General features: G+C 44.1%; 1 protein-coding gene across 1 annotated transcript in view; it reads right to left on the bottom strand.

The window, feature by feature from the left end:
• Nucleotides 1–15,177, bottom strand: part of GRIP2 (glutamate receptor interacting protein 2) — a 282,140-nt gene extending 266,963 nt beyond the window's left edge. Inside the window, exon 1 of the mRNA XM_054387208.1 lies at nucleotides 15,123–15,177. Coding sequence (XP_054243183.1) covers nucleotides 15,123–15,177 — 55 coding nt within the window. The remainder of the gene's footprint in view (nucleotides 1–15,122) is intronic.
• Between the last annotated feature and the right edge of the window lie 12,156 nt (nucleotides 15,178–27,333).

Genomic DNA, 27,333 nt, shown 5'->3' with positions numbered 1-27,333 from the left:
AAACCACTTAGCAAACAAATACAAGGATCCAGATTCCTTGCAGTCACTTAGCTGAGCCCTATGAAGGATACCCTTCTACATCTCCACCAGGACCTCCAAAGCCAAAGGCTACAAAGCCATAACTCCATGGCTCATGTAGAAATTAGTTGCCTTGAAATGCAAATAGTTTTAAAGCAACCAAATAGTTTAAACTGCCAGTGTGTAGAAAGAAAAAGTCATTATTTCATAGTGATCTGAGGTGCTCCAGAGAGCAGACAGAAAGGCACAATCCCTGAAGACCTTACAATCCAATTAACTTAATTAACCATGTTATTTCCCTGGTTCCTGGTAACTCCTTAAATCAATGAACTAAAACTTCACAGAGAAGTACATAACTAGGAGCTTTATTGATTATATCCTCACACAGCACTGACTGAACTCCCAAAGTCATGGCTTGGCATAAAACCTACAGAAGATACTTCAGTAGTAGGCTTCTTTATTATCCCAAAGCCCTGTGCAGGTACCAGAGCTAGGAAAGAAGGAATCAAGAGGCAGAGACTGAAATTTTCATAGCAAGAGAGCAAATAAGTATGGGCTCAGTGTTAATCTGCATTACAAGAAGCAAAATAATCATTACAATATTACTTGGTTTTAAAAAAAAAAAATCAAAGTTTTATTTATTCATCACCTCTCACAAAGAAGGTTCCTGAAGTATTTTATGAATTCATAAGAAGGCCAGACCTTCTGTAACTCATTTCCCCACATCTCCTGTGGCTACCTAAAGCCCAGAACAAGCAAGCAGCTCCTCAGCTCAGAGAGGAGTGAGGAAGGGAAAAAAAAAAAAAAAAAAGCTACAGGGAATTTGCCTGCAAGATAGTTCAGACACCCCCACACTAAGAGGGGAAAGGTGCTTTACACCAGCTCCAGCCCCAGGTCCCATTACCTCCAGGTCCCATCAGCAAGGGCACAACCTCCAAGTTGTATGTGTCAATAGAAAGACCATGGCCACCTCTAAATACAGGGCAATCATCCCCCATTTTGCCTTCCAGCACAGGACAGTGCCAGCCTCTTTTTCCTTATTGCCAAAGACTCTTCAGTGCATCTCTGCTTACAGCAGTATAGCCATGCTGGGATAGGGGATTGACATGACCAGTAACTTGGCATAAGCTCTGTACTGAGCTTGCAAGGCCTCAGCACTGAGGCTCACCAGGCTTGCTCTGTCTGAGCTCTTCCTGACCTACCCACATCTTTGACTTGATCCAGCCATTTCTTTGACTGATCTGGGCATTTGAAACAAGCAGTGATTCTATGAAGAATGAGATTCATGACCAACATGATACAGGGCAGAGAAATAGTGCACTTGAGGAGCAGAGATACAGGATAAGGCTGAGCCCTGGGGCTGTTTAGTTCTAGAAAAGAGAAGATCTTATTAACATTTATAAGTATCTGAAGGGTGGGTGCTATTCTCTCTTCAAGAGTGTCCTGTAATAGGATAAGGGGTAATGGACAGAAACTAGCACAAAGGAAGTTCCACCTCAACATGAGGAAAAAATTCTTTGCTGTAAGGGTGACACAGCACTGGAACAGGATGCCCAGAGAGGTTGTGGAGTCATCCTTCTCTTTCAAGCCCCATCTGGATGTGTTCCCACATAACCTGGGAGATCCTGCTTTGGCAGGGAGGGTTGGACTCCCCTTTCAGAGGTCACTTCCAGCCTCTGCCATTCTATGATTCCATGGTGTGGCCGAGGGGAACACCAGCACAGGATGGCAAGTGCTGGGGCATTGGAGACTGTACAGCTCTAAACAGCTTACCCACGATCAGTTACAGAAATGCACACCTGGAGCTGGGCTGAACTGCTTGCAGGGATAACAAAGAGAGCAAATAGCATCCAGCACACAAGCTATAACATAACCTGGAGCTACAGACTGATGAACAAAGATGTGAAAATGTCTTAGTAAGCAAAAATTACCCCAGGCAGATCCTAACTGAGGAAGAAAAAAGAAATCATCAATATGAACATTGTATCCCCCTTGGTAATGTGAATGTATAACAATTTTACCTGTATTATCATTATCTTTTCTTTTCCTGGAACAATTAGAGTCAGACTAGAAAGGATTGGACTCTCATAGTTTGAATTATGTTCAGAAGAAATTGTTGGCTTTTATATATATGGTATGCCGCTTCTTCACCCATAAAAAAATAATTGTGAGTGCAACAGCAGTCACAAGTGGACCCCTGCATCCCCTTTCACCAGCTCTCATCCAGGATGATCTATTACCAGCTTCTAAGGACACCAAGGAGGTTGTTCATTTTCAAATAGGTCAGTGACTCATCATTTTAACTCACTTCCCTCCACTAAAAATCAATGAACTCCTGAAACAGCATTATCCTGGATGATTGGGGTTTTAACGTCTCACTCACAAGGGAAGTAGATCCCTGAGGTCCCTTCCAGTGCTGGGCTGCCACAGGCTGACCATGAAGCAAGGCTTATTCCGTTTTGTGGAAAGCAAGCACCTCCTGGGAGGAAGACACCTTTCCACAAAGGAGTTTTTGTGGACTTTGGGCAGATCTGTGCTGTCTTCTCTTACAGTGAAACAGGAAAACTGTACACTAGAGAGTTACACTAATAAACTCATCCAGCCATGGCATGGTCCAAATCACCTTCATTCTCTTATATATTTGGCAACATAAATGACTTTTCCTACTCCCCTTACCCATCCCCAAATCAAATTTCTCTTTTCCACTCTATTTCAAGCTCCTATACAGGAAAAGAAGGAAATACCTCTAAAATGAAAATTAACATTCATCTCTTCAAAGAGCTCTGCCCCCTTTACTCACATAACATTCCCTAAATACCATCAGCAACATTGTCCTCTCACAGCCCAGATCAAAGAATTTGTGTTGTATGACAGGGTCTATCTCACTTCCAACTCATGAGCCTGACTAATTCACTGTGTCAGAACTGTTTAAGGGTTTAATAGCTTGCCACTGGCTAACCAACCCAGCTGGTTAGCAGCAGGCCAGGGAGGTGACAGGTAGATAGGAAACAGAGCTCACACACCAACTGTCACATCTGCTCATAGCAGTCATTCATCAAGGAAACCTGCTGGGCTCCAGTGTGAAACTCCGAATGAGGAAAGCTGCAAGTAGGGAAGAAGTAAGGTTTGTAGTAGGAACAGTGTCCAGAAATGAGTTTGCAAAGCTGGGATCATAACAGCTCTGTCATGTTTTCCTAGCTTTTGCTTATTTGCTGTTTGGTTCAACAGGTCAAATGCTGGACAACCCCCTGTACAGGGGCATAGCTAACAATATTGCACCTACTTAAGGGCTGTGAAAAGTCTCTGGATTCATTTCATTGTAGAGTTAGATTCACCTCAGGAAAAGCTTTGCACATGTTCATATTCTATATATACAGAGGAAATTCCTCAGCTATTTTTAAACACTGCAGAGGTGGTGATCACCACCTGCCCCTGTGATGCACGGCCAGCTCTTTCAATGCTTTTCCCTTACACCCTGCTGCAGAGCTCCCTCACTTCTCCACAGGGTTTTGACAGCAGGCCCACGACATCAAGACACAAGCACAAGGGATCTCTCTGCACTGCAATTCAACACTGCTCTCTGTATGCTTCAGCCTTTAGCCAGCTGCGCAAGAGCTGGATTTCTAGAAGAAACTCACAGCTGCAAAGGGAGATAACAGGGAAACACGCTCCCTCACTCCACACTCTGCCAGCCCCTATCCCTCACTCCCACCTCCATGGTCTCCACCAATGCATGGAAACCAAGCACCAGCATGGCATCTACCAATTAAACATCATGGTGTGATTTTTCAGGAGAGAAATGCAGCACAGAAAAATGACACCATGAGAATTTGAAGTTCACTAGATAAGTCAGTGGCAAGGCAATGAAGGGCGGTCAGGAATCAGTGTCCCCCTGCCCTGCTAGGAAGCCCCCAAGGAGAAGCTGTTTTGAGCAACACTCAGGGAAAGCAGATGGGTGGCAGAGGACAGTGCTTCCTGGCCAAAAGCCACACTCCCTCTTATTATTTGGAGGCAGAAAATGGATGGTATTCATTCCAGTGTTGCCTGTCACTGAATCACTCTCAGGCAGTACGTGACCCTTGGCAAAGGGCAGCCCCAAAGTGCAGGGGTAGTGCTGGCTGCCAGAACAACACTTAAGTTCCTCATGAAGAAAGCCTGGCCCTGCAGGCTAGAGGCAGACAGCTGCTGCACAGTCTGTACCCAGGCAAGGACATGGTACAGCCAGCAAGTCTGGCTTTACAGCAAGCCCTACAGAAACCGAGCATCATATCTTTGCTTTCTGATCCCCACCCCACTTCCCAACAAGCCCCTGTGTAAGCACTGTAACAGTGAAGGAATTATATCCAAGTAGACCAGAATATGCCAAAAAGCCAGTTATAATGGCTATTCAAAAAAAAAAAAGAAAAAAAAGAAAAAAAAGAAGCCAAACAAATGGAAAAAAAAACCCAAACAAAAAACAAGAGCCAACCTTATACACAGCCAAACACCCTTGGCAGGGTAGGGGGTAGGGTGGGTGTTAATTAAGACAGACAGACAGCTCAGCTTTGTTGCATTTGAAGTGGGGTCTCCAGAGGCTGAGGAAGCAGCATGACTGACTAGGGTGAATTTTGAAATTCCTCAAAGGCAGGCTGCCTAGATGTGCAGCCAGACCCAGGCTGACAGAAATGCTGCTAACAGCACCTCATTTGCTAGAGGATTATCACTTGATGTAATGGACGGAAACTTGATTAGATAGCTGGAAAACTTGCAACACAGATCATTACTGTAGAGGGAAATTTCTACCCACTTCAACAGAACTTTTTGTTCTGCCCAGTTGTGTGCTGCAATAGATTTGCAGCCCAGCACCAGAAAGACATTTTCTACCACATTTTGGTCATTTTTCCAAATACTTGACATAATTCTGAGTATGAAGAGAAAGACAGCCATGAAGTTACAGTCAATAATTGCACTTTCATATCTGTTTTTATCCAACTATCAAAACCTTTTAAAGCACAGTCATTATCCACGTTCTGCAGACATGAAGGCTGGGGCATGCAGAGGTTTGCAGACAAGTGTTCTGAGTGGCTCAGTACTCCTCAGTACCATTAATTTCAACTGACAGAGAAGACTCCCCACCACTCTGAGAAACTAAATTATCATTTTATTTAATCAAAGCCCTACACTCAGTGAGGAACAGAATGAGGCACAGAACCAATAGCCCTGTGGCTCAATCCCCAAGCTAATTAAGTGTCACACTAGAATTTCTGTAGTCACCACCGGACTATGACCTGATCTGCTGGGGAACACAGCAGCTATTTAATGCAATCAGGTACTGCTCCACAAAGCATTTGGACAGAACCTCCACACTTTGTGGCTTCTGCTTTTACAATTTTTTTTTTTAATTTTTTAAGGAAAACCAATTTCTCCTTCATCCTCATTCACTCTCCAGCAACAAGTGTTGATTTCTGTAGCACAAAGCTAAAGCAGCTCTTGTCTTTCATCTCCTCCAGTGCCGCTAACAGTTCTGCCACTGGCTACTCACTCTTTTTTTTCACAGGACTCAGCATCAGTGGTTCTTCACTTTCCATTCCCTCTTGTTGGTTTAGAAAGCCAAAAGTCCTGGGCTGAGTGAGCTGGGCAGGATGTATGGCTACAACCAACCCCCCCAAAACTGGAAGGGGTGTGGGAGCCAATGAGCAAGATGCTGCTGCAGCAGAGCTGGCAGCACTCCCTCGCCACACTGCCCACCATTGAGGTCAGCCATCAGACTCCATGCTACAGGGGTGGTCCTGGCTCTGCCTCAGCTCCAAACTGGTTTGCTGAAGAGCTAGAACCTTAATTTGAGCTGATTTTGAGCTGCTTTCATCCGCTGGTTGAGCATCAGCACAGGGCTTATGGTTCATAGCTGTGATTTTCTGGAAGGTGGTTGATTTCCTTCATGGTTCTATGGACTAGGGAGGCATCCACAGGGATGAGCTTTGGGTTTTGGGGTCTTCTCTCTTCCTTGCAAACTTCAGAGCACCTCATGGTGCAGGCTGATGAGCCTGGGTGCTGCAGTTTCAACCACTAGGCTATGAAATGCTGCTTCTGTCCTGTTCCAACTCTGATCATCCAGATGATGAGGTCTTGGGAAACCAAGTCTAGTCGAGAGGCATCCCTGCCAATGGCAGAGGGCTTGAAGTAGATGATCTCAGATCTCTTCCAACCTAAACCAGTCTATGATTCTATGAAAAACCCATACTGTTGGAGAGCAAAGGGCCTCTACCACTGACAGGAATAAGGAGGCAAATGAGAGAGCACTGACAGTTTCGGGGACAGTATCCACAAGACCACATCATCTTTGCATACTGAGGTACAGAAGAGATAAGGAGCTGTTGAATATGTAGGATTTGGACATAATAGATGTGCAAGCTCTGAGCAGCTGTGCTCTTCAAGCATACATCAGAGTTGCCCTTCTCCTGGGACCTGGAGGGGCCATATCCTGCAGGAATAATTCCTTGCACTATGCTGGCCACGGGAGCTTTTATCTAAGTCACTAAAGATTGCCAGACCATGTACCACCCCATTCTGAAGGGGAAAAATCAGAGATGGAAAAAGGGCAAAGAGATGATGCTCCCAAGTGGGAAGGAATGGATTGAAGCTTGAGGAAGGCCAATTTAGACTAGATATTAGGAAGAAATTCTTTACACTGAGGGTGGTGAAACACTGGAGCAGGTTGCCCAGGGAGGTTGTGGATGCTGGAAGTGTTCAAAGCAAGGTCTAGTGGAAAGCTGTCCCTAACCATGGCAGGGGGCTTGGAAATAGATGGTCTACAGAGTCCCTTCCAACCAAAACCATTCCATGAATCTATGAAACAGGAAGAAAAGTGAGAGGCAGTACTGCTCCCTGCCTCACACAGATCACAAAAGGGAGGTTCATGAAGGCTTTTAATGAATGTACAGTAAGGAGATTCATCTTAAAATAGAAAGCAAGGCAAAAACATAAAAAAATAAAAAACCCACACCATATTCCCAATGGTGTTCTCTGTTCAGGATTAAGACATAGCTCTCAGATAAGCTGCTACGAATCAGCTAATAACTCATCCTCCCAACTCTTTCCCAAGTTCATCCCACTGTGACAGCCCCAAGGAATTTCCCCTGTCTTCCAGTAGGCAAAAGCAATGGATCTGGGCAAGTTGGGTTTAATGAGGGAGGCCCACTCCTGGAAGTACCATCATTTCCTTCAACACAAAGACTCGACCTTCATCAGGAAAGCACACTGGCACCAAGTAAGATAAGAGCAACTTAGCATCATTAATTCCTGTGAAACTGTCACACCAGCTGACAGTTTGCCTTATTCTTTTTGCCTTGTTTCTTTGCATCTCATTTGTGGATAAATCTTCAAGGCCTCTGCTGCAAGGGGATGCAAATGAAGACAAGCCCTCCTGCCCCACCCCCTCCCCTGCCATAAATCTATACACTGCATCTGTGGTGACAGCCCTTGTCAAACTGGGACCTAAGGTAAGACAGAAGCCCTTTCTGCTCACACACTGTAGAATCACCTAAATTTTGCCCAAAGAACAGAGAAGATTTATGCTTTTAATGGAGGACAGGAGGAAATCAAACATCCAGAGGTCTCTCTCAGCCCTATTCAACAGAACTCAAGTGAGATCCCTCAACCTTGATGTAATGTTTGCCTCTAGAAGCAGCACCTCCCTGGGGTTGTATAAGGCAATACTGAAACGTGAGCCAGGACCTTTATTTCTCTGCACAGATGAAGTGTCACCAAGATGACTAACAGCATCACAGATACAAGAAAAGGTGACAACATCTATAATCCAAATAAATGTTCAGAATAGCCTCCAACTCTGGCAACAAAGCAGCAGCCAAGGTTAATATAACTGCTAAAACCAAAAGCTGTGTAATGCCTTGTTCAGAGTGGCAATAAAGTTGTTAAGCAAAAGTGTGTACTTCTCAGACAACTTGAAGACTGTATAACTGAATTTATTTTGCAGCCTCAGCAAGAGGTTTCTACTCATCAAGACGAAGCAGTTTAGCTGGCAGGGTCACTGACACATCTGGTGAAATACACAGATAAGACATGGATCAAACCACATCTTAATGCACAGCATTTCCTTGATCTCAAACAGCACACGGTAGCCCCCTTCTCCTTAAATGCACAGTGGTCTTGATGCAAACTGCTTGAAGCTGTCTGAGGAATATATTTGATTGAACCAATTTCCCAGTGGAAAGCAGCTCACCCAGTGCTATCAGTAGAATCAATTTTTTTCTGGAGCCAGGAAACAGTTCTGGCTCAAAACCGAAAGTCAGTAATTACTATATGCCAAGTTCAGCTAACATTAATGAGGGGGAAAGTCAGCAGCAGGGAAATCACCGTAATTGTAGAATTTGTTTGGTTTGGTTATTTGAATTGCTTCATCTTCCAAAGACAAAGGGGCAGGGGGAGGGTGTAAGAAAATTTTTTTAAAGGGTAATTCATTCTCTTGACAACAGAGCTGGGGAAAAAAGAAATCCTACTTGAATTTTAAAAGGAAAGCTTCATTAATTTTTCTCTCAAAGGAAGGAGTCCATGGGGAGATCCAGTACAACTGGACAAAATGCAGATCCTTCCAAGAGGAGATGTTTTGTCCCAATGTATCATTCACCCAGGCCAAGCACTGCAGAAGAGAAGGTGCCATTTCCAACAGACACCATCAGCATGTGATTTATTTTCCAGCTCAAATGTTACTCCTGTTAGACCAGTGCCCATCCACAGTAGCTGTATTTGTTTTAGGAACCCAAACAGACATTTACGTGATGTAACAGTATTTGGCCCAAGAGGTGCATGCAGGACATGTGGGGTCAGGACCAGCATTCACCAGAGCAGGAGATGTGTGACCTCTCTGGCAAAAAGAGACCATCATTGGGGAAAAAAACCAGCAAGTTTTCAACTTGCTCTAGACATTACGCAAGCCTTTCAGGCATAGATCACTGCTCTCAACCTCAAGGGTTAGGACTGGCTCTTAAAGAGATGGTTCTATTTATGTGATGCTCCAAATATGCCCAATTCACTGCCTTAAGGCTCATCTACAATGGAATAATTTCAATAGAGCTATACCTAATCAATATTCTACTATTTTTACACCTCTGCAAATTCACATCTGTTTCAAAATAAGTAATTTTATTCAACTATAAAATCAAATTATTTTAAAAGGCCATTTTTATTCTAAACTACACATTTTTATTCTAAAACAGGACACCCATAACAAGGCTACACAGTTTTAACAACAGAAAGACATAACTCAGCATACAGCACATGCCCTGGTGGAGAACTCTCCTCTGGCTATCCACCCAGCAAGGGTCTGGCTGTGGGTATAACTACACAGTTCCCCTGTGCTGATTGTCTCCATAAAAGAGACAAACAAAACAAAAAACACAGAACAAAACATCCACCTCTTAGACTTACAGTCATAGAATTACTAAGGTTGGAAAATACCTCTATGATCTTGGAGGTGAACCTAACACTGCCAAGTCCTAACACTTGCCACACACCTCAGTTGAACCTAAGCAATCTTCATTTCAGGGCAACCCAGAGCATCAGAAGATCTCTGGGTCAGCAGCTGCAATCGCATTTCAAGACTGGAGCAGTTTCAAAAACAGGTCCATTTCCTGGGAATTGTCCATAGTGCTTTTCCACTATGCTTGGCATGAGTCCAGCAGGTTTGGAGAACAACAAGCATGGCCTGAATCCAGACAGATCTGGCTATTTTTCTCACTCTGAAATTCTCCTGGCTACCATAATTCATGGTTTCCATCAAGGTCTTCAACTTCCTGAAAGGTTCCCCTCACACTTTCCAACCTTGGCACCTCTAAAGGGAGAGTGTGCCAAACCACTGCGGCTGATGCATTTGCCCAGTGCTGAGCATCATCACTCAATACTGCTAACAAAAACTCCTTTGCAAGAAGCCCTACAGAGTGTAACAGCTTAAGCAAAAGCAGAGCTGCATGATGCCTGTACAGCTTCATATGGCCAAATTCTGTCAATACAGGATCTCATTCAGGTTGTAAAAACTGGCAGACCGTTTCAAAAAGCAAAATAACAATCAATCTCTGCTTTTAATCAAATTCCAGCAAGGCTTTAGAGTCATTCTGTAAAACCCTTGTGGCTTCATCTCCACTTTGTGCAGGACTTCTCAGTCAGAGCTAAATTTTACAACTGCTGAAGCACAGGATCAAAAGCAGCAGCCCAAACTCAGCGCAGCATGACAGTCAGTGAAGAAGAGAGCAGGCGAGCACAGCGCTTGGGTGCAGCTATTACTCTTTCACTTGATGGGTACCAAATCCACATCAACATATTAATGAACGAAAAAGACCCCATCAAAGTCTAGCAGGATTTGCTCTGGCTGTCCCATCAGTTTGATGAATTAACATTATCCCTTAAGCATTACCACCACAGCCTTCAAGCAATCCTAATTCCCCACCACAGTTGACTGGAGGGTCAGAACCTCTATTTCTACATTTTGTTTAAAAGCAGTGGCCTGTATAATGAATATTACCAACAAACAGCAGCCCATAAATTCCTGAGCGCTGCGTGTGCACGTCCTCATCTGTGACAAAGCTTGGATGCACCATAAAGTAACAGTACCACATGCAAGAATATATTAAATATGCTGCATTCAGCAGGCAGACAAAATAGCCCTTTGACCACAGAGCAGCTCTACTGCACACTATTTAAGTGACAGCTACTCTGTTAAATTTCTTTGCTAAAAATTAAGTACCAGTACAACAGATCACATCATTGCAATTTGGACAAAAGGACTCTGTAAAGGCAGCAGACTAAAACTGAACAGACTCAACCCAGCACTGAAAGATGGTCCTAAGACAACTTGATAAATACAAAAAAAAACCTCCTTTCTGAATGACTAGATTGTTTCTGATGTGGCAAGCAAAAGAGAAAACATTTACCTTTATGCAGCAGAATAGTTTAACTGATTTTGAGTTATGAACACCATCACAGTCTGCAAGATCAAAATGTGGAAAAGTGAACAGAAGATAATTCACATTATTTTTTAATTACTCATTTGAGTTTATTCTACACATCACACATACATATCACAAGCAACATGGAACTCAGTGAAAGATCTTCTAATTTTCTGCTAATCATGCAAAGCCAGCAAACATTCATCTTATTGGGATTTTTCTCCTTGATATGTGCGATTAAAGAAAGAAGGATCCCATTTCCCACCTTAATCACAGTTTCACAGCTATGGAGCAAAACATCTCAGTACACTGTTCTGAGGACAAGAATGGAAAGCTGATGTTTATAGCCCAGCTGTTATAAACCCCCTCAAGACAGGCTGATGCAGTATTTTTACCTTCCTATTATAAAAATTTAAATAGCTCTGCCAAATCCATGAAAAACCACCCTTTGCTAAATTTTCCCCAGAGACCCACTCCTGCCAAATTGCACCTGCAGCAAGACAAGGTGGGCAAGAAAGGGAGACCTGCAATGGGTTTTTAGTTTGTTGCCCTCATCCTGCACCACAAAGGACCTGCCCTTCCCCATGCACCACAGGACACCTCTGCCCATGGCTGCACAGCAGCAAAATGCCCCTATATGCTCCTACAGCTGTTTCCAAGGTAACCAGCACTGAGCCATATACAAGGGAAGGAAGCAAATAGCAGCAACACAATCCTGCAATACTGTCACTTTTTGGAACAAGTCTGAGTTGCTCCTTCCCTTGCTCCCTCCTTTGCAGCTGCCCCATGACCCATGCAAAGGTCAAGTAGCTCCATATTTTATAATCACATTACATCAGCCTTTCTTAAGGGTTTGGGGACTGGTTTAGTTTTTAATAGGCTGAAGTGAGAATCAAATTTTCTGGTTTTACTGAAGGAAAATCATATGGGGGAGGAAGGGGAATTATATCAACAACCTAAATTTACACTCAAACTCTGTATTCCCTCCCAGCAGAGTCAGAAAAATGTCTCAGGTTTAACAAAGGGTGTGTGCCCACTACAGTGACCCATGTTATGCAAATCATATGCCTCTAGATAACACACAGTTAGGATAACAACATCCCTACCACTCTGTCTGACGATACAGTTTATCCTTTCTAGGCATCCAGTTTCCACATCCACTCAGATATGCCAAAATCCCCAGAGTTTCCCACCTGCCCACGTAGATTCATGCTCCCAAAGCAGAAATTAGTCTTTGCATCTTTTGCTACTGAAATTCTGGAAGCAGCAAGAATAAAGTCCAGATCCTGCCATTCTCATATAAAGGATAGCAGCAAGAGGGGGAAAAAATCTGAATGGGAAAGGGTCTGCAATGGCAAACTAGTCCTCTCCACTGCCTCAAGAGAGGCAGGCAGGTATCAGAGAGGTAAACCAGCACAAGTTCTGGCCACACAGCTCTGTATACACAGCAATGGACAGAACTGCCAGGCTACATGCTCCAACCTCTGCCCCTAGGTCAGAAGCAATCCTACAGAGAAGCAAATCAGCAAATCAACCCCCTGACCTGGGAGTAACAGGGTGGTTATCAATACTAGATGGAGGGAACATATTGTTCACCAAGAATTTCCAAATCATTAATATCCATTCTTTTTCTGCATGAAACAGGAGTAGCAGCACGTCCCATGTACAACCCTCTTGTGGTGGGGAAGAGCAATACATCACAGAAGGGACCATCTCTGCACAGTGGTCAGGAGTCACCTCCATTCCCCAAGAGAGAAATTTTAAGGTAAAGCACACATAAGGAAACTCACTGTGGGTGATTTGAAATAGAAATTATATCTCAGCCCAGTTCATGTGCATCTCATATTTCCCTATGTGACTTACCATGGCTGACCTTTTGAGTGCCAAATGTGATTAATGAAGCTTCCAATCCAGCACTGAATGGCTGCAAATTGCAAGAGATGCTCATCACATTAATATTCAGTAACCAAAATACAGTGCTCTTCTAATCACCACTGCGCTCCTGATGAACACCAGGACATTTCCTTTGGAAACTTGAGTACTGTGGTCCTGAGAGGAAGTTAACATGCCCATGGCCCACAGCATGTGTGCCTGGGGAAGAAGCTCCCCAGCTCAGATATCTGAACCAAAGGCTACCACATCTGCATAGTCCTGGAAATGCCAATGAGGCAGATGTAACTTGTTTTGAATAAGGAAAAGCAGAAGTCAGGATTTCTTCATAGACCTTTTGGAGGATGGTTTGCAAGATCAAAATCTGAACAGAACCACACAGAGATTTCCTGGCAACATTATACAGGACATGGGGTGAAACCCTCTCTACCATTCAAGTTAAACCCCACACTGTTAACATCGCAGTGCTACAAAAACCTAACCAAACCCTCCTCTGCTACCCCTGCAGAGGCTGTAATATGACCATAAAATGGGACACCTTGGGGAAAGGGGAAAGAAGTACCCTACAAACTTAGTTATTCTTTAGTAGGCATACACCTCCTTCTCTACACAACACATCAGCTTGAGCCTCCAAGATTTATTCCTCCAGATACACTATTCTGTGATTAAGTATATGGTAACTTCCAAAGACAGGCTACTCTTGAGCCACCCATGGAAATAGATGCAATCTCACTAGGGAAAACGCTTGACATAACTGAAGGGATGCACACTGGTCACAGACTCCCTGCTGTGCTGGGAGTGAAATATGAGGAGGTGGGAAGATGAAGAAGAAAGGCGTTATATAGACACCAAAGGCAAGAGCCAGTACAGACATGAAGTCACAGAGCAAACAACCTGGCAAACACAGTAACCCAGTACAGCTGCATGACAAGAGCTTGCTGCTGTAAACGTTTCATAAGGCCCCTAAAGCCACCCCTGGTCCACTGATGCAAAAGCATCCCCGTCAGCTGCAGCAGGGCAGCGTTACAAAGCACTGCACCATAGCAGGACTGAACTCACACTAACAGGTCTCAACATGTAAAACAGGGGATTGATTCACTCTTCTACAGGACAAGATTTAACAGCTCTGTCCCAAGTGGCTGGAGTGTCCAGCAGAAGCTGTGCTCCCAGAGGGGTCTGACATCAGAAAGAAATGGTGTTCTCCCAAAGCAATGAGAGTAAGGAAGCAGCATCAGACTCAGCAGCTTAATGGCTCTGTCCTGACACCTTACAGGGCATCCAACAGCACAGTTTCTTTTTGTGCTTATTAACCAGCAGGACCAGAGAATGTTGCATTACTCACACCAAATGATGCAACAGTGCCACTTCAGATATTTGGTAAATCTGCTTACCAGTGCACCATCTAGAGAGGCAGCCAGGGGAAGAGATGCAAAGGAAAAACCTGCCATTAACCACTTGCACCAAAGCAGCTGAGGTTACAGACACGAATTCCTGTTTACTTCTGCTCATCCCAGCTCAGCTCCTCCACATGAGGTTTAAGAGACCACCTGAGCATTGCACTTCATTCCAGAGACATAAACTTTCCCCACCACTCTCAGCCCTGTTCATTTATAAACCCAGGAACCGGAGTGCAAGTTTAAACCACCCCTCTGTTGTGCCACCTTGTGGATGTCTTCTCCCGACTTTTATGAGCTGCAGGTCCAGCATTTATTTAACATCACACTCTTGAGCATGTAAACAAAATAATTCACAGTCACTGTGAGCAACAGTAAGTAGTACAATAGGAATCAGACTACCACAACACGTCTTCTGTGTCATCTGCAAACCTTTTAATCCCCAGATGGAGCTGGGGAATGGAGAGGGGGGGAAAAAAAAGCCATCTGAAAACAGCAGCATCAGTAGCTTTAGAAAGTTAGAGCTCAGATACTGCAAACCCATCTAAATACCCAGGGAGGACCGCATAGGGACCTCTCACTCAGGCTTGCCCCCTCCTCTTTAAGACGGGAAAAAAAGCAGAACCCAAGCGAGCCCAGGAAGAGGACCGATTCGCTGCAGGGAAGTTTACCGGCACGAGGAGCATCCCCCCCTCCAGCCCCTTTCTTTGCGGAGCCTCATGCCCGCAGAGGATCACCTCCCTCCCAGGTAGACCCCTACACCCCACATCCCTCCCAAGCAAAAAAAAATTACATTAAATAAATAAAAAGAAAAGGCCAGTCGGAGGTCGAAGCCGAGCACCTCCATCACCTCCATCACTCCTTTCTCCCTGGCCGCGCTCACCGTCCTCCTGCATCCGCTGCAGGCACAGGGTGAGGCTCTTCCTCCAGCCCGGCATGGCGGCGGGGGTAGTACTGCTGCCGCCCCCCGGGGCAGCGGCACAGCTCTACGGGCCCGGGGGGGCCGGCGGGAGCGGCGCTGCCGGACGCGGCAGGGCTCCCCGGCGCTTTATTGCCGTGCGGTGCATGCGGCGGCGGGGCCGGGCGGGGCGGGGGGAGCGGAGCGGCGCTGCCCGCCCCCGTCTGCGCACAGCCCTGCGGGGTGCAGCAGCGACGGGCCCCCTCCCGCCCCGGTTCGCTCCCCGGCAGCCGCCGATGTTGAGACAGAGCCGGAGCCGGAGAGGGGAGCGTCAGAAAGAATTATGTGTCTGTATTGCCCACTGGAGGGGTCTGCTTAGGCAGGAGGGGCCCCGCCTGCCGCCGAGCACCAGGCTCGGGTGCGCACCGGCGGCTGCTGATGAGCGCAGAAAGGCACAGGACAGGTGACGGAACGCATGGGACAGCACAGGCACGCACCGCTCTCTCCTACAGCCCCCTCACAGCTGTACCCCAGTGCTACCCCTCTCAAAGCGGGCTGCATGATCGCCCTGAACAGTCGTACTCCTGGGGTCCCTCATTCACTCTGAAGTTGAATTCTCGGTAGTCACCCAACAGTCAGGCCGATCTAGTCCATCTTTTTCATCACCACTTGCAAGCAGCTGAAGCGCAGGGGAGGACTGAAAAGCATCTTTGTCCTTCCTTAATATTCCAGAGGTTTTGGTGCTTTGAGAGGAACACAAAGGAGATGTTTATTGCCTATGCCAGAATATTCGTGGCTTTAATTTCCTCGGGGCAATATATCTCCGCAATGACTAGCAGGTGTTTTGGTGTGGTTTTTTGCTCTTCATTTGGCCTTTTATTAGCTGGCTGGTAGGTCTCACTCTGCATTTCTGCCTCCCTTTGTGACAGTGATAATATTAGGTGCAACATCTGCTACAATCTAAACTATCACGGCCCAGCCTCTCCCTGGGATAGCATGAGCTAACTTCAGTTTCAGAAGGCTAGTGTCTGACATCACATGAACTGGACAGGGCAGCTGCAATGCCAAAGGAACACATCTGTCTAGATGCATCCACACAGCCTTCAGCTTAATTTTTAGATGAGCTTTTCCATCCCTACCTGGATGAAAAGCAGTTGTCATAGCACAGCCAAGCAGCCTGCTAAGGGGCAGCAGCCTCACCTTCTGTGTTCTGCCTGCAGCTGACATCTGAGAAGCATTTGCCATTTTGGGTGCTGGCAGACAGGTTTACAGGGCAGCCAAGTGTGACAGGCATGTTCCAGTCTGGGCAGCAGCAGTCCAGAAACCTCTGGACTGCCTCACAAAACCGGATGTGGCTCAACCCAAAGGCATTTGGGACAGGGTCTGCTTGAAACAACCTCCTGCAGCTCTGCACACTTCAAGGGAGAAAACCAGTTTCTGCATTGAGGGGCTGAAAGCAGAAGCCTACCTAAGTCCAAGACTCTGGGGGAGTCTGAAGGGATGAGGATCCTAACCGAGGTACTTAACTAAACTTTAACCCATAAAACCATGAGAACAGCCCTCTTCATTTAAGCATAAGAGTTTGCAGCACTGCAGAGGGCAGGCAATGTTTGAGAACTGCATGAGAGGTTCCTACTGCATCAAAGGAGAGTGGTGCTGTAGAGGCTGACTCCCTTCCATATTTCTAACCAGGGAGTTACCCATCAGTTTAAAGGACAGTGACTGGAGCAATGGCACCTGAAGGCTTATTCCAGCCAGCTGGAGCAATCACTTCTGAGAGATTTCTCAAGGACTAGCAGCAGCAGCAGGAGCGCTACTATAGCTCAGAGTCTGCTTGTCCGCCACCAGCAGTACAGAAAAATTCACTTGAAACAAAAAAGATATTTTTTCCCACATTTAACATTAGAGTAGAAACATAAGTAAGTATTCACTCTCCACCCAGCTACAACTTCTTAAAGAGCTCTTTTCTTTATGCTAAGTATGGCACAATTCTGCAGCTTCCTCCTTAGGGGAAAACACAGCCCTCTGCAATTTCACTGCAAATATACCTGGTACCTTTGGGACTCACCACGAATCACAACTCTCTAGCTGGATTAGATCAGGGCATGTCATGCAAACTTACAGGAAGCTGGTGATATGTACCAAATATTCCAGCTGACAGCAAAACTCGAGAGCTTTTGAGAGAAGGACTTATCTGGAGCCAGCACGCATCCTGGTGGAAGGAGATGATGCTCGTTCTATAGTTAAAACTCAGCACACGGAGTCAAGCACTGTTGAGTTATTCTGGACTCAACCACCCACACAGGCAAATCACCTGCCTTTTCTGTGCCTTAGTTTCCTCAGTTGTAATTTATAATTGTTTGGTGATAATCAGAATATGGGTATTGAAAAAGGATTCCCAGGAAAGTGATCATTATTGATCTAACATTGCTCTCAGGAAAAGCAATGAGAGTCCAAGGAAAACATGATATAGAAAGGGGCTTTTAAAAGTAAGGTTAAATCACACATTTTTGTAGCTGAAAGCTCCTCTGGTTTTGCCATTTACACTGGCTGGTCTCATAAAACATGCTTTCCCTTAAATCTCTTTCAGCAATCACAGGTACAACAGTGCTACTTTTAAAGGACATGGCTGCCAGAAATAAACACCAAATAGCATGAAACCATGAAAAGAGCAAGCACATTATTAGCTGAAAATGTAGCTCAGGGCTTTAAACAATTGAATTTGACACACACATTTTTGTAGAAACAGCCAAAGCTACTGTGGTGAGATTTTCTCAAGTGCTCCACATTAGCTTAACTTCACTACTCACACGGGAAACTGTGTTAGAGAAAACAAAACACAGCTAAAAATACCAGTAGTGAGTTCATGAGCAGCATCAATCTAAGACAGATGCTTTGGTACATCTTTGGAGGGGAATCATGGAAGGATATTTCAAGCAGCTGGAAGTCCAAAGGAAACCTCAGAAATTACTATCCATGTTCCCGAACAATGTCTAATCTGTTTGTATGCAGCTGTAGGATTTTAGGCAGCACAGTGACATGGATACTGCCACAACTTCAGAAAGTGCTGCCATCCTCCCACACAGCTGCATCATTCTGCAGAAATGGTTGTCAAACCAAATTTGTGAGGCCGAAATCCCCCTCTGAGACAGGACAACCTGTTTTCTTCAACTGGTGACTTAACCATGCCCTGTGCATTGATGGTGCCACCAGCTGGTGGTCCTGGCTCCACTGAGGAACACAGAAAGTACAGTATGACTGAAGACCCACCTGCTTGTAAATTGGTATATGAGAAGAAAGAGTTGGGTCCATCATTCTTAAAATACCACTACAGCTGTAAGAAGAAATGAAAGCACCAAGTTTTCCAATCTCAGGAGTTGCCTACTGAGCAAAGGTTCATCTGTGTTGCCAAACATGCACACCAGGCTTTTCAAATCAGATGGATCTCACACTCTCCTGCACACTGTGTGCACAGGGTGGTGAGCAGACAATGATATTGATTGTTTGGTCAGAGGAGGCTTCTAAGTACATATTCCTTTCACATGCAAGGGTTACCGGAGAATGTCCAGGTGTGTTAGCTTCTGTTTTGTCCATGATCTGTATGCCTCAGACATCTCTAGCAAATCCACCTGTCATGCACTCCCTCAATTGGATGGTTACTCACTTCACCAGCCCACAATGACAATAAGCTGCTTCCCTGCAACCAGGAAAGTTAGTGAAATAAGACAGTCTTCACTTTCTGTCTCAAAACAAGTGATTTAAGAGTTCCCCTTTTGCCATTTCTGAGCCAGTGAGGATCTGGCACTTGGGAGATCCTTAGGTATGGTGTTCAGTCCTCCAGCATCTTGAATGAAGATGTACCACTAGTGAGGGGACACCCCCCAAGACCACACTGTTTCATCATGAAACCCCCTGGGAAAACAGGACTGTGGACTTTCCCCTCCCATATGGACCTACTGCTACTGCCTAGAAGTATTCAGTAGTTAAAATCAAGCTGGAAATTACTTTGACCTATGTAATCCTGCACAAAGGAAATCTATTTAGATATCCAAAATAATGTTTCAGTCTCCCCCTCCTGGACCTAATTAAGTAAAAAAAAAAAAAAAAAAAAATTTTTCTTTACCAAGGTTGGGCTACTTTGCTTAGCATTCAAACAGAGCATCCTGTATCCCTACAACTGTACATGGGGTGGGCAGGGGTCTATGGGCAACCTATTTCCACCCCACAGGTCTATGGGCAATGTATTTCCACCCCACCATGACATGTAAATAGCACACAGCTGATTTAATGAAGAACCAGTTTCTACTTTCACTTCCAGGCACATGGAATGGGACTGGGGATATAAGGCATAAATCTCTGTCACAACACAGCATCAGGACAGGCTTGTTTCACTGATCACTGCTGCACTCTCACTTGTATGCAGCTGTGTCCCATAACTCACAGACAACAGTGAACGGCACAGAGATAATGGAATTTAAAAATAATCCTGTCATGGTAGAAGGTTAAAGGCAATTTTTAGATGGATTATCTTAATTTTGCTACCACCACCAGAGGTCAATCAATAGTAAGTTTACTTACTAATCCAACTTGGCTCTGTTTTGCCTTAAACTCAGGCAGTGCAAACACTTTACTCATTTAGTTGCCAGCTTCTTGTTAGGAACTTCAGGCATACACTCATACTATGGACTTCTGCAGCAGTGCTCATGTCCAATAAGGTTTTGAAGGCTGTAGTAATCTGTCATTCTGCTGCTTCTAGGTGATACTCGTCTCTCTGAAACACAGAGGGTTTCCTTAGATTTCACTAACACAACTATATACCCCAACTACAGGCACCATGAGGATATGGTCACCACCATGCTCTGTTCCCGCTGGAAGGGAGCTCAAATGCTCCTTGTTTCTGTTCCAAGGGTACACTTAGAGTCGTCTCTGAAGCTGGTTCCACACTTCCTTCCTTAGAAATTGCAGCAGAAGCACAAGGGAGCTCAGATCAGTCTCTCACCTCCTTCCAAAGTCAGTTTCAGTCTGTAAGAGCCCCGGTAGGTAAGTGTACAAAAAGCTCTAAAGCAGTGAGGCTACTGCCAGCCAGCAAACTCAGTGGTATGAAGTATTCCCACTTGGATCTTCCCCTGCTGCAACATCGTCATCATCAGGTCTCCTCTTCTGGGCACAAGGCTTATCTTTGCTGACATCACTGCTGGGCCGCTGCTAGTGACAAAGCTTTGGCTTTGCTCTTTAGAGCAAGTTGTAAACAGCTGACACATTTTCTGCCAACAACACTGGACTACTGGATGCCCACCTTCTGTTCCCAAACATCATCTCATCACTTACTGCCAATGCCCCCCGACAGGGATTCTTCACATCTACTTACTAAAGACCCAGCAACACAGAAGACAATGCTGTGAGGACTACACAACGTGGCAAGACAAAGCACCTTCCTCACTGTTTGCCCCAGACCATCTGGGTTTAAGCAAGACTCAGAGATCTGTGTTTCTTCTCCTGCCAACAGCAGAGTTCAGGGCTGTGCAGCACCCAGAGCTCCACTGCAGCTGCTGCCTATTGATTTCCAGGCTACTGAGGCATGTGTCAGAAATTCAATAGCTGAGGTGACAGTGTATGTTACATGTTGTTCTGTGTACCCTCCAATGCCAAGCAGTCAGCACAGAGCCTGAAGCACTAGCAGCTGATACAGTTGCTTAATACTGTTAATATTTGCTTACAACTGTACAACTGCTATTTCATCCCTCCTTAGGACTGCCAGTGGACAGCTTACTTTGAGTTACTGTGACGATGCTGTGTGATCTGATCTGTTATTTAGGAATACAGGAGAGTTTAAAAACAAGCCTGAACTTAGTCACAGCAATGCAAGAGCCAGCTTTCTAACTTGTGATTTGAAAAGGTGTTGCTGGAAACATCTTCTTTCCCCTTCAAAACTGCTTTCAGGACTCCCTCCTTTCCCTTTTTCACTTCTGTTAATTTCTGTCTTGCACATACCACCTTTCCTGTTAGACATAGACACACACAGCATCACTAATAAATCATCACCCATGTGCACCATGTCAAGTGTTCACCTTCATGGAGTCACATAATCCTCTCAAGTCAGAACAGTGCTTATCACAATTTACTGACAGTAATGGATCTCCATACCATCTCACTGATAGATAAAGGTTTCCATTCCAGGCATTCACTTAGCAGCAAGATTTGCCTCTGGCTACATACAGTTTCATCTCTGTTGCTCATTGCAGAGGTGCCTCAGGGAAGTTTTATAAATCACTTCAGTGAAAGAGTTATCAGGTACAGGATAGTTGACTCTGCACCAATTAGAGCCTCAGGTATCAGATCTCATCCTGGGAAATTTTCCAATTAGGACATGGTCTACATTCTGCTTTGATTTCTTGATTGACAAACTTTTCTATATGGAGATCTCTAATCTGTTTCTCCATTCCTGGGCTGCATCTTTCTTGGTTACTAGCTGCACAAGTAGACAAGTTGCTCACCTGGGATTTGCATTTCTCACAGGAATAGCTTAGTGTCTTTTAACAACCATGGAAGAAATACATAGCAGAAGTAATTCTGTGACATCTATTAACCTGACAGCACTATCTGCCATGCCCAGAACTCCATTTGCAACTACATTGAAAGGGAAAGGAGGACAAGACCAGCCATCCCACATGCTCAGAACAGCCACACAGGGCAGCAGCTGGCAAGTTTGACTCTGACTTGTTTGGTTCTGCTGATCCTGCTCCAGTCAGACCCCATGAACTGGGAGGTGTGCTAAACAGGTTTGTGACGTGATGAGTTTCCATCGTGGATCAGTGGCAGATGGCTCAAGTCATGAAGACAGGCTTGGACCCACCCTTCATGCATACAACAGTCTCAGGTTCCCTCCTGAGCTTCCCTTAAACAACAGTGGACATTTAGCACTCATTCCACCCAAAACCACTTGAAACTACTGCACTTGATCATAAACAGAGAAACACCACCCAGCCAGCCAGCCACCTATCCATCTCTCACTAAGGAACATCAGCATTTGCATCTCATGATGATTACTTTCAATAGTGCCGCTAGATAAAATTGAACATTTTTCTTTTTTCTGGTTGGTGAACAGAAGCAGTTTGAGAAATGAGCAGGGTGCAGAAAGCAACACCACAGCTCTGTCAACATATGTTGAAAGTCATTACTGTGACTGTCTTGCTTTCTCATTGTGACCCAGCTCCAGCTGCCAGTAGCAAGTTAATGACTGCAGTCAATTCTGGATCAGAGAAAGAGGCAAGACAGTTGGAAATCATTGATATTGACTGTTGGTCTTAATGAAATGCTCTGTAATTTTGCTTGTGCATTCTGAGGAGATGGAAAAAGACAATAATTGACCTTTCAGTATTCTGATCTTTCCCAAACTAGCTGGCAAGGAAACAAGGACTGTGGGGGCAAGAGTTAAAAAATGAAAAGCCCCCTTCATTTCCATGTAGTGTAGGCTCCCTCCTCCAGTGTTTCATAAAATACTGGAATTTAGTTTTTGTACAGCTCCTTGGTATATCTGAGGAATTGCTTGGCATTCATCAAGGCTTTAATAAAGCAATCATTGGACTTCTGCCTGATGTAGTTATTCATTTTGAAGTATTATTCTAGTTCTCATTCCACTTGTCTATATTTGACTAATGACAGCAGTGCCACACACACTTCCAAAGCTCTCTCTATGTACAGAGACTCAATATTTCTTTTCTCAATTATTTCTAAAATAACATCTATAATCATTCTAAGCTCTCTTTTGTGATACATATAGCAACATTTTGGTGCCTTCTGGGCTTCTATTTTAAGTCATCTTTGTAACGGGAAGCCTGTCCTGAGGGCTGAAGTGCAACAACAGGACAGTGCTCATGGAAGCAGAATACAGATTTCCTTAGGCTGTGTGTTTTGGTATCCCTGCAAAGCTAGCAGCCCTTTTGGAGAATTCTTTACCTATTTATAGTCTCATCCCTTGCAGAGCCATTGCTAGCTGTGAGTTTTAAAGGCTGGCAGCCACCATGTTCATAATATTTAACACATGAGAACTTGTCCAACCTTTATTTCAGAGACCTGGCCAAAGCAGTAAGCCAAAACCTGAATCCCACTAACCCACACAGAAAATGAATGGGCAGCCTGAAATCCAGGGTCAGCTCTTCTTGCAGTTCTGGGTTCACCACTTGCCCTATTTCCCACCTAACTTCACACGTGCAAGACTGGAGGAAAGGGGAAAAGAAAGCAATCTGTACCTCAAATGCCAGAGTGGTGACAGGGAAGTGCAGTGGGGACTCATTCATGTAAGGTAGCCTCTGATAAGTGCTCGCAGCACCCCGAGATATGAACTACGTGGCTGCAATGACAGTCTTGTACTGCCATCTACTGCAGTGAGATCCCACTACTAGCATGAGTGACACCTCCCTGACATTGCTGCAGAGGGAAGCTGGAAGCAAGCCATCTATAGCCAACCTTTTCTTCCTTACATGCTGCTATCTTTTCCTGGGGAGGATTTTGCTGTACAGCCTTTTGAGCATCTACTCAGAAATTCACTTTGTCCATACAGACAACTTACCTCCTTCACTTCATATTTTGGGGGCAACTGATGAGATGATAGATAGTGAAAGAAAACCTTACTGCAGATAAATATAACTGTTGAAAGTAAAGAGGAATCCAAAACAAGAATGGGTAAGGCTTTGAGATACAGGGGTGGGGGGAGGAGGTTTATAACTCCCTTGGTTCTAAAACATCAAACAGCAGCTTCTCAGTACCAGAATATCAGAGAAAGAATATATATACACAGGTTAATTTTGTTCTCCTAATAAATTAATCATAGCTGCCACTTAGCCATCTACACAGGCATATGGTAGATGACTTCTAGGTAACCAATGCCCATATGGTAGAGAAACTCCATACCCAATTATGCTGATTTAAATCTCTCCGGAGCAGCAAGGTAAAAATGACCTGCCCAAGTATGTAGCTTTAATCAGTCCTATGCATCAGGAAATCACACATAGGGCCATAATGTGCTCAGTTATGCCAGCCCACCTTCTGCTCAGCATCAAGAACTAGACCCTCCATAAATAGGAAAGGTACAGAAGGGATGTCTTTATGTTTGCATCTCAAAGCACAATTTAAGGATCATCGATAACCAACAAAACATCTTTTTTTCTAAACGCATTCTTAAAACACACACAAGCTTTGAGGTTTCTAGCTTGAGAAGACAAATGAGAAACCTCAGGCTAATCTTCTCTGGTTCTAAGGAAGAAACATGCTGCTTTGTTTTGAACTGAAATCCCACTCAGTTCACACTTTAATGACATTCAATATATGTTTAAAAAGCACCAACAGCAATTCAGTGATGTTGTGTGAGGATTAGTAAATATAAATTATCCCCCCTCCTTTAAAGTAGTCCAGCACTTGTGCTACAGGACTCAAATTCCTGCCACTGTGTCAGAAAACCTGAATTTGCTGCCATGAGCCCACTGGTTTAAAACAATTCAGCTCAAACAGTGGGATATAAAGAGAAGCATTTCACAAGAAGTGAAGGTGATATAAATACAGCTCACATCATCACCCTGACACTGAATGTAAATAACAGGGTTTAAACTCAAAGCTAGATAGTAGCCTCTTTGGAAAGTTACAGCTACAATGAGCATGTAGCTGTACACTTAGCATGTAGCTACCTACCTGACACAATCAATAGCCCAATGTTTTCTTTAAAAAAAAACAAAAACAGAGCATGAAGTAGGTATGTCAGCTTTAAATTTCCAAGCTGTTATGCTCTGATAAATGCCTTTTACCTGTAAAACCTGCATCTGCTAGGCCAGGTTCAGATTAAAGGCAGAGCTGTAAGCAAAGCAGGCATGCATTTACTAACAACATCATTATGGAGATCTGGAGCACCATTTCAGAAGAGGAACAGATTTTAAGTTTAAAATATGCTTTCTAATAGTAAAGCTACATTGTGGTTTGGGTTTTTAAATACAAAATCACAAGTTTGGGGATAGATCTTGCAGCTTCAACAATATCAATGAGTAGGAAAAAAGAGCATTGAAACAAACCCCTCCTCACGCCCTAGACTATAGTCTCCTTCTTTGCTGTCATATGCCCCTCTTGCCTTACCTCTGTCCTGCACTCTTTGCAGACAAAAGAAAAGGCTCTTCCTCCAGCCTGGCATCCCAGACCCAGAGACAAAGAAATACAAGTCTGTAGTCTTGAAGGAGCTTGCAGCTGTGCAGCTGGAATACAAAACTCAGTTTCTTTATAGGGCTACACCTTGACAGAAAAGCAAGTCCACCTGTGATTGCAATGACAGAAAACTGCTTCATGTGAAAGCCTGACTGTGAACCATCCAGGCTGCATTTTGCTGCAGGGATGGAGCAACTTCACATGTCCACAGTGAAAGAAACAGATGGTGAGAGAAGAGTGGAACAGATGAATGGGTAAATTGCAAGGAGTTGTGCAGTTTCTTAAAGGGCATATTTGTCTTTTATGCCAGCCACCCAGAAACCACAGAGAACAATATATTCACAACACAGTGTAGTCCAATAACTTAGGACTCCTGTTCAGAGGATGAAAATTTCCATGGCCACCCCAAATTGAATTGTTAAGCCAGTTTGCTTTGGAACTTGTTTGCTTCTTACATCTCCAGTTTAGAAAAATGCATGTACTTATATCCCTTAGTACAGGAAACTGCACTGATACTCAATTTTTGCTCATGCCTGTCAGACTTAAGAACATTCACACACACTCCCCAAGGGCAGAAGGGTTACTATGCCCATTTTCATCAAGGCTTGCTAAAATGTATACTAAAAAAAAAAAAAAAAAGCCTATCAAAAACAGTTTTCTAAGCTGATTCCAGCTGCAATAACTGAAGAGATCCTACAGATCTGCTGTAAGATGGCATTAAGCCTATTACTTAAGTTGTTGGATGCTCTCAGGGAATCCCTGCTTTCTAGCTGTTTTTCAAAGGAATTACAATTTCTATGCAAGTAGCACAGAACAGCATTCCCTCTCTCACAACACATGCAAAAAAGAGAAAGGGAGGGCAATATTGTTGACCCAAAGCATGATTTCAAGTAGATTACAAAAGTGTACATAAAATACAGGTTCCCATAGAACAGGACAAGGCTACTTTAGATCTCATTTCAATTCAGCTTTAAATCACTATCAGATTTCTCTTCTGTGCCCATTTTGTAGTTTGCAAGTAAAAATGAGCTAACACAAAAGCAGTTTGGCATTGCAGCTTGTGATCCAAGAGATATAAAACAGAGATCCACAAGTGCCAGGAAGGTGTTATGCACTATTCTTATACACCACCTCTGGTGTTGACTTTCTGCCTAGGATCATGGGAAAAATATCAAGTATTTATCAAATAATTTTTCTCCAAACCTGCACACCTGCTAATTACATACCCAAAGGATTTTAACTGTTAGTCTTCCTGAAAAAAAAAGTTATGTTTAGTGTCCACCTAACTTTTTACCAAAGGGGGTTTGATTTGTTTGTTTGTTTTGCTGCAGAAATTCAAAGCTTCTGTGGATACAATGATAAAATACAAAAAACTAGGGTATGCCTCAGGTGCCTTTAGGAAAGTATACAGAAGTAAGTAAAAAATCCAAAGTTTTGCTGGGGCTTTATCTTGTGAAGAGATGTAATCTTTGATTTGAAGGAAAGAAATGTTTCTGGATCTCTCATGTTACACAAACTGGTTTGCAAACAGTGTTGCTTGCGGCCTCATACAAGTGAAGTCTTTAACAAATTCATCAAAGTAATATTCTAGCCAACCAAGAATACACAAACTCTGGAAAGCAAAAAACACCTTGCTGTTTTAAAAATTTGTTGACACAGCACAAATTCCCTCATATGATAACTTCTGAGATGAAGAGTCTAAAAAAAAGAAAAAACTTTTTTTTTTTTTTTTAAGCAAAACAAAACTAGAAAGAATTTTTCCACCCCTCAGAGAAACGTGGATAAGTTGCTTTTTGTTGAGTGGTTAACAAAGTGCGTGAGGACACAGAGCCCTGGCATCAGGGCTTATCTCACAAAATGTCCAGCTGTTATTCCCCCACTGCTTTATTTCATCTCAAAGCCAAGATGTAGGAAGCAAGCTGGAACATTACATCCTTAGGATTGGATGAAACCTTAGTGTCTCTGATAAGAGAATCAGTCCCTGAACAGCAAATCCCTTAAACATCAATAT

The sequence above is a fragment of the Indicator indicator genome, chromosome 15 (genome assembly GCF_027791375.1).
Source record: "Indicator indicator isolate 239-I01 chromosome 15, UM_Iind_1.1, whole genome shotgun sequence".
Lineage (NCBI taxonomy): Eukaryota > Metazoa > Chordata > Aves > Piciformes > Indicatoridae > Indicator > Indicator indicator.
This window is presented reverse-complemented; position numbering and strand designations above follow the sequence as displayed.